Source organism: Ctenopharyngodon idella, chromosome 5 (genome assembly GCF_019924925.1).
Source record: "Ctenopharyngodon idella isolate HZGC_01 chromosome 5, HZGC01, whole genome shotgun sequence".
Lineage (NCBI taxonomy): Eukaryota > Metazoa > Chordata > Actinopteri > Cypriniformes > Xenocyprididae > Ctenopharyngodon > Ctenopharyngodon idella.
The window spans coordinates 11295590-11304521 of record NC_067224.1 but is presented as its reverse complement, the minus strand read 5'-3'; the positions used below and the strand labels follow the sequence as shown (position 1 = coordinate 11304521).

The 8932-nt window shown below is 42.0% G+C and overlaps 1 protein-coding gene across 1 annotated transcript in view; it reads right to left on the bottom strand.

Annotated features, from left to right (window-relative positions):
- Positions 1-586: 586 nt before the first annotated feature.
- The window catches only part of LOC127512682 (uncharacterized), a 124340-nt gene continuing 115994 nt past the window's right edge, over positions 587-8932 (bottom strand). The window contains exon 2 of the mRNA XM_051893829.1: positions 587-4718. Within this exon, the coding sequence (XP_051749789.1) occupies positions 1097-2044 (948 nt within the window). The 5' untranslated portion in view covers positions 2045-4718 and the 3' untranslated portion in view covers positions 587-1096. The remainder of the gene's footprint in view (positions 4719-8932) is intronic.

Genomic DNA, 8932 nt, shown 5'->3' with positions numbered 1-8932 from the left:
CAACAGAAGGGTCCTAATTTTTTTAAACTCCCTCAATGAAATCCACTTTCTGCAGGGTAATCAATAGAAAATTGAGAGAAATTGTGTAGTTGTGTGGGACAACGTCCATTTTCACCATTCAACACTGGTGCAAGAGTGGTTTGAACATCACCCACATTTCAGGATGGCGTTTCTTCCAGCATATTCTCCTCTTGAAGATGGAAAGTATATGATCGCAACCTTTACAACCATGTAAGTCTTCTTCATGTTATGGAAGAAGCCTGTGGAGAAGTTGAGGCACAAGGATGGATCCAGCATTCATGGCTTTTTTTTCCCCACGATGCATGACTTGTGAAAATATATGCTGTGATGTTAAAAAAGTTCTTTGACCAGATGTAAATGAGAGGCAAGATCTATAAAGTTCACTGATTCAATGATTGCAGCACATTTATTTGTTTGTTTATTTACTTTTATTCATACTTCACCATCTGCAAAACAGTATATATTTGCAGCCCATTTTTTGAATGCTAACAGACTGCTTTCAAAACTGATAAAAGCACATTTAAATCAGACGTTGGGATATCTTTCAAGCAGAAGTTACTCTTTATTGAGAAACGCGCTGTGCGTCGCTGTAGTCATCCAAGTCCAACTAAGGCAGCGTACTTGGTAGTTCATATACATTCAAGGGGGAGGGATACATAGAGTAGAGGTGGGGACAATCTAAACAAAGCATGCAAATGCAGTGCAGGAATCAGCCCATTCCCTACATTTCCCAGCCATGATCTAATCAGCATAACGGTGTCATTCAAATGCATAGGTGCCAAATGGTCAGGAAGTGCATGAAGACAAAAGGTTAATGTTACAGACACCTGGGCTGCCTGCCTTGATCTCCTTAAATTGTCATTATCTTTACCTCAAAATGTTAAATACAATATACTTCACCTTAGTATTTCATGTGAGGTTATGTCAGGATGTAGGATCAGCTGATCTTAAACAGATTCTTAAATTTGTAATCCCAAAGTTAAATAATAATTATTCCAAACACAGCTAATTACAATTAAAGCCGACCAAGGTGTCCTATTTTTACTCTCTCTAACAGTAGTACATATATTTCTAGTCATAGTAAATCTTCATAATGATTTTGTTTGTATACGTTGATCAAGGATGGTAGGGAAAGAAGAGTGGTGTAACAATCAGTCCAACTGAAGGCGAGTTGATGAACCCATGTGCAGTTTATTGAAACTAAGTCACAAACAAACAAAGCAAGCACTTGACTTGGACATAAGCAGACTTGACAATAAGCAGACTTGACAATGAGCAGACTTGACAATGAGCAGACTTGACAAAACCACTCACCAACAGCAGGGTTACATAAATCCAATACACAACAAAGTAACATGGAAAACAATGGCTTTAAATACATGAACTTAGTGAACACATGACTAAGACCTGGTCTGTGGAGCAGAGGTTCCTGGTGCACTGGCAGACCTGATCCGTGGAGCAGAGGGTCCTGGTGCACTGGCAGACCTAGGCTGTGGAGCAGTGATGGACCTGGATCATGGTGCAGTGACAGACATGGGTCATGGTACAGTGACAGGCTGTGGAGCATTGGCAGGCCTGGATCAAGGTACAGTGACAGACATGGGTCGTGGTGCAGTGGCAGAGGCTCTGGCGTGGTGGCCATGATGTGGAGAGGCTCTGGCATGGATGTGTGTGTGGCCCAGGATACACACAGGATAGCTGTGGCCAGAATTGTAAGTGCTGCACACTCTAGAGACTCTGGTGTGACAACCATCTCGGCTGAGGGCTCAGGCGTGGCAGCCATCTCGGCTGAGGGCTCAGGCATGGTAGCCATCTTGGTTGAGGGCTCAGGCATGGCAGCCATCTTGTGAAGAGACTCAGGCGTGGCAGGCATAACGTGAACAGGCTCAGACTTGGCAGGCATGATGTGAACAGCCTCTGGCTGGGCAGCCATGACATGAACAATCTCTGGCTGGGCAGGCATGATGTGAACAGTCTCTAGACTGGCGGGCATGACGTGAAGTAACTCTGGCATAGCGGCCATCTTGTCTGAAGACAGGAAAGTTGCGTTTTCAAAGGAGCATTAAGACTACTCTGATAAAAAATAAGTGACTTATCTGGAAAGTCAGATTGGTGAGCAAGGTCCAAGAAGTCTTGTGTATGATCCTCTATGGAATGGTTGCCTTGGCGTAGAAGGAGAAGACGAGCTCCAGGGGGTAAAACTGCTGGGTTTATGGATAATGGTTGTGTATTCTGTAACAATCAGTTCAAACGAAGGCGAGCTGATGAACCCATGTGCAGTTTATTGAAACTAATGAAAAACAAACAAAGCAACCACTTGACTTGGACATAAGCAGACTTGATGATGAGCAGACTTGACAAAACCACTCACCAACAGCAGGGTTACATAAATCCAATACATGACAAAGTAACATGGAAAACAATGGCTTAAAATACATGAACTTACTGAACACATGACTACGATAACCAATGGGCAAGAGACACAAGGAACAAGGGAACAAAAGACAGAACAGAACTGAGAAACCACATGACCATAAACAACCAATCAGCACATGACACATTGACTAAGGGAGCACATGAGTAGCAAGGGAAGCATGACACAAACAAGTAACATGGATCAAACTACATTATAAAAGACATGAACCATGAACATGAAACAAAACTATACATTACAAGTGGCAGAGAGAGGGAGGACTAGAACCCTCACAGTTCTGTACATCCATCCAATGAGGAGAGCATTAGACTGGGCATCAGCAATTTGAGAGAGAGACATGCAACTTCAAACTTCATTTGATTACTTCACAACTACATGAAGTATTTGAATATTTAGGGAGGTAAGGATATTTCTGTCCAACTGCTCTATTTATGCCAGGGTTCTCGCTCAGCAGCTGACTATGCTATAGAATTCAGAATGCTAGCAGCTCAAAGTGGATGGAATGATGTAGCACTTAAGACTCTGTTTAGAGAGGGACTCAATCACAACCTGCAGATAGAACTTGCATGTAAAGGTGATGTGTCAGTGGACAGAAGTAATCAACACAGGTATGATCGTTCACAAAGTTTATTAACAATGGTAGCAGAGGACAGATGCAGATGGAAGGATGGCTGTAGCTGGTGCAGGTGTGTCCAATTGGAATTCGGGTGAATTTGAACGAGTGGGTGGAGCTGAAGGGTCTGGTGTGGCCTCTGTGACAGTACCCCCCCCCCCCCAACTCCATCTATAAGAGTAAAAAAAAACATGCACAGACAAATCCAAATTAAACCCTGCGACACATTGATGTCCTAAGACATGAAACGATCGGTTTGTGCGAGAAACTGAACAGTATTTATATCATTTTTCACCTCTAAAACATCACTATGTCCAACTGCCTTGCGCATCCGGTTGGTGAGGTCTAAAAACGCGTTCTGATGACGGAAGTGATCAGAACTTATACGCTTATACTTCAATGAGTGCGAGACATCACTTCCGTTGTTCTATCACTTCACTTCTCTCCCCTAACTATTCTTCTCCCTTGTCCTGATCCAACTACTCTTCTCCTCCTTCAACTATTCATCTCCCTCACCCAGACATTTTTTTTCTCTCTGCTCCTCTGTGTTGTTCTGCATCCACAATGAACAAAACAAATTCAAAGAGTCCTATTTTACTGTATGTCCATGTAATGAAAGGAACATCAACACTTGACTATGCCTCTAACTGAATCTGCTATTTCTCAATATTTCAGTGATCTGCTATGATTATCAACTGTTTCAGTATTTGTTTTATATATATATTTTTTTTAATACTTCTGAGCTGCTGATGTTGCAGAAGTCAAGTCAAGTCAAATCAAGTCACCTTTATTTATATAGCGCTTTTAACAATGCAAATTGTGTCAAAGCAGCTTTACAGTGATAACTGGTATATAATTTTGGCTGCACAGCAGCTCTTAAAAAATGGTGTCATTATCCATCTTAAGTAAATTCAGTATTGATTCATTCCGATGTAAGAATCAATAGTTATTAATTTAGTTAATTTATCTATATCAGCACTGGAGTAAACAGTGATATCATCCAGCTCAGTTAAGTTCGCATACAATGGTGTCAATGCAGGGAGATCAAAACACTGTTGAATATCAAATGTCAAGTGTCCCCAACTAAGCAAGCCAAAGGCGACAGCGGCAAGGAACCCAAACTCCAACAGGTGACATCAGGTGGCAAACAGGTGTTAAAATGGAGAAAAAACATGGATACGGCCCGGATACAGCTGACTACGGTAAACCTCGGGATAAACAAAGAGACTAATATTATTCAATTCTTCTTGACAATATTAGATCTAAAGTATGATTACGACAATGAGTGGGTCCTGACACGTGTTGTCTAACTCCAATAGAGTTTAGAATGTCTGTAAATGCCAATCCCAATGCATCTTTATCATTATCTACATGGATATTAAAATCACCAACAACAAGGGCTTTATCCGCAGCTAGTACTAACTCTGATAGAAAATCAGCAAATTCTTTGATAAAGTCTGTATGGTGTCCTGGTGGCCTGTATACAGTAGCCAGCACAAATGTCAACTTACATAATGTTACATAAAGCACCATCACTTCGAAGGAATTATATTTGAAAGACTTTTGAGTAATACTGTAAATATTACTATAAAATTACAGCAACACCTCCCCCTTTGCCTTTCTGACGAGGATTGTGTCGATAATCGTAACCTTGAGGGCTAGACTCATTTAAAGTAATGTAATCGTCTGGTTTTAACCAGGTTATCTAGATTATAGACAGCACATCTAGATTATTGTCTGTGATAATATCATTTACAATAAGTGCTTTTGAAGAAAGGGATCTAATATTCAGCAACCCAAGCTTTATCATTTGTTTATCAGTATTATCTCTGTTTTTTATTTGTTGAACATCAATTAAATTTTTACCCTTAAATGGGTTTGGAAGTTCTTTGTATTTACTAATCATCTCGGGATACAGACACAGTCTCTATGTGATAATATCTAGGTGAAAGAGTTTCTATGTGTTGGGATTTATCTGACTTCTGTGACGTGAGACAGCTAGCAGACGGTCAGTTTAGCCGGTCTGTCTGCTTCCTGACCTGGGCCCCAGTTTGTCATGTTTCAGCTTTAAGACTATATGACATATTACTAGAGAGAAGAGCAGCACCATCCCAGGAGGGATGAATACCATCTCTTTTCAACAGGTCAGGTCTGCCCCAAAAACTTTTCCAATTGTCTATGAAACCTATGTTATTCTGCGGACACTACTTAGACAGCCAGCCATTGAGTGATGATAATCTGCTAACTATCTCATCACTCTGACGAACAGGAAGGGGACCAGAGCAAATTACTGTTTCTGACATTGTACGTTAAACAAAGTTTTCTGGACAAACAATTTTATGTTGAACTGCAATGCTAAGTACTAAATAGTTTGCGCATGCGTGCTGAGCCAGAAAATCGTGCCGTTTCCTTCTCCGTTTTGTGCTTTAGCTCCTCCTCATTTTCTCCATGCCATGATGGATTTCGCAAATCCTGATTCTTCGAGGATCTAAAATTTATTGTCATACGACTGTAAGTATTAATATTACTTTAAATTTAATACATGCAATGAATTGCATATTTACGAGCAGACGGTGTATTATTAGATATAAAATCATTGCGTTAAACAGGTTAAAAATGCCAATTGTTAAACAGTGGATAATCTTTGTATAGTTTTAACTAGCCTAAGTCTTAGGCAACTCTCTCCTTCGTCCCGAGTCCAGAGGGACTCGGACTCGGGACGAGTCCCTTCATCCAGAGGCAACTCTCTCCTTCGTCCAGAGGCAACTCTCTCCTTCGTCCAGAGGCGACTCTCTCCTTCGTCCCGAGTCCAGAGGGACTCGGACTCGGGACGAGTCCCTTCGTCCAGAGGCAACTCTCTCCTTCGTCCAGAGGCGACTCTCTCCTTCGTCCCGAGTCCAGAGGCGACTCTCTCCTTCGTCCAGAGGCGACTCCCTCCTTCGTCCCGAGTCCAGAGGCGACTCTCTCCTTCATCCAGAGGCGACTCTCTCCTTCATCCCAAGTCCAGAGGCGACTCTCTCCTTCGTCCCGAGCCCAGAGGCGACTCCCTCCTTCGTCCCGAGTCCAGAGGCGACTCTCTCCTTCGTCCCGAGACCAGAGGCGACTCTCTCCGTCGTCCAGAGGTGACTCTCTCCTTCGTCCCGAGTCCAGAGGCGACTCTCTCCTTCGTCCCGAGTTCTGAAGAGACTCCCATCCTCGTCCCGAGTCCTATGATGGCTCCAGCTCCTAGCCCAGAGGACCTCATTGTACCTATCATGGCGTTAGCGTTTATGTGTGTCTGGGGCAACACACACATCGGCTCCGGTCCCTGAGCCCGCTCCAGTCCTTGAACCTGCTCCAGGCTCCACTCCAGCCCTCGAGTCTGCTCCAGCCCACGAGCCCGCTCCAACCCACAAGCCCGTTCAAGAGTCTTTTCTAGCCCTAACACCCAGAGTCTCACCCAAGTCTCACCCAAGGGCTATCCGTTCCCGACCTTGGTGGCCGAGCCTGGGGTCTTAGCCAAGGCCACGGAACCCGAGGGGCCTGCCCTGCCATGGTGTCCTGAATGGCCTGCCCCGCCATGGCATCCCGAATGGCCAGCACCGCCATGGCGTCCCGAATGGCCAGCACCGCCATGGCCTCCCAAATGGCTAGCACCGCCATGGCTTCCCAAGCTGCCTGATCTTCAATGGCGCCCCGGTCAGCCAGTACCGTCCTGGAGACGACCTACCCCGTATCACCCAGGACGCCCTCCCTTGCACCTACCGGGAGGGGGGAGTACTGTCACCGTCTGTCTCACCTTCCCCGGACTCCACTTCCCAGCATCCCTCTGGTTCCTCATCTGCAATCACTGATCACCACCAGCTGTCACTCATCATCTGCACCACTCAAAAGGCCCTCACACACTTCACTCAGCATCTGGTCTCGTCTATGGAAAGCACTACGTCTCTTACCTGGACTCCTTACCTGTTACTCACTTGAGATTCCCATATCCTCTTCCGTTCGTCTTCCATCGTCTGTTCTCCATTCCCTGTGGATGCTTCACCTACAAAGACATCATCAGTTACACTCCAGCTAAGTGACTGCTCCAAAGTGCTTATTCATTCACTCACCTGCATTCTCCATCTACCAGTGTCCGTGCCTCTGTCTCAATAAAACTACCTGTTTAACACTTACCTGCCTGCCTCCGTCCGTGTGCCTGACACATTGCATGAACGAACAAATTTACATCGGCTAAACAAAGTATCTTTACTGAGAAGAACTAAAAAAGGATAGTAATAAAGATAGTGTGGTGACATACTTTATTTTACAAATTCACTTTTTTTCATCCAGGAAACAGAAAAAATTAATTAACTCAATAACAGTAATTGTTGTTTCAGTTGCTGTGACAAGAATAATTGTATTAGCAAAACACGACAATCAACATTGCATGAACGAACAAATTTACGTTGGCTAAACAAAGTATCTTTACTGAGAAGAACTAAAAAATAATTGTTGAGACAATTCAAAAGTCTTACTGCATCAAGTTGCCTTACTTTTTTACATTTTCTCAACTATTTATTTTTTACAGTGCACCATTTATCAATATTATACATTTAAGCTAAAAACTCACAGTGTACACTAGTCTCCAGGCTCACGGCATCCCGGACAACAATGTTTAAACAATCCATAAAAGATAAATCACTGTCTGGCCATCTGAGATTTCGGTATAGAGATAAAGGTTATGATTATGAATTTTTTTTAATTTTTTTTTTGGTATGACAGCACACGGTTTTTGTTTGCTTTTGACATCTAAAAGAGCATTTGGACCCGAAAACTGTGATGTGATGTCAGACTTAAAAAGTGGATTGATATGCTCCCCTGTGAGTGAAGGTTGCTGGAGGGGAAAGGTTATTTTCACACTCGTGAACACCATCAGAGATGAGAAGAGATGCAGTTAAAAGTGGAAGGGAAAGTTATTTTGATTAAAGATGGTTTAAAAATAAATGTAAAAAGATAAATCATTTATAATAAACACTACAATATTTCACTCCAATATTCCAATATTCCATGCCCATTTTGAATTCATGGTGTCTTTAAGAGATCTCTTTGAATGCATTCCGCAACTCCACATAATCACTAGAAATTATGATATTAAATTACTAATATTGAAGAAGAAACTTTTGTCCCTCAATGGTATGGATTACTCAAAATGAAATAATTAAATAAATAGTGAATTAAAAAAAACAACAATTAAACAATTAACCCTCTGGGGTCTGAGGATTTTTGGGGCCTGACATATGTGCTTTTTTCAGTTATTAATAAACATATTAATGGAAAAAGTGTCATTACACTGTATTCAGCACGAACTACGCTATCATAATATGTGAGCAACATGTATGTACATGTTTGAATTTTTGAAGGAATAACGTTTATGCGTGGTTATTGAAAAAACAAAAAACTTAAGTTACTGAAATAAGGCCAAAAAAATAATATTATATATGTGTTCACAAGACTTCTGGGTATTGGAGGTTGTAGACTAGAGTTTTTGCTTAAAAATTATGTAAAAATTATCCTGCCTTCTCGTTCATATAAAACAATATATTAATTCAAATTTTGTAAGTCACTTTTTGTCAAGAAACACAGTATGCGTGGAGGTGTGAATCTTCATGAATAATGCTGTGATTCACACCTGAGAAGACAAAAGATCCGCATAATGAGCTGCATAATGAGCCGCATAATGAGGCCTTTCAGTCAGGTAGGCTATGTGAAAAAACCCTCTGTGATCACGCTCATTACAGGATTAATGTCCACTCAAAAAAAACATGATTTTTGTGATCTCATGCATGTACATATTATTGCACATCATGTGAAGAAAATTTTGTATAGGCCTATGTTAAATTACA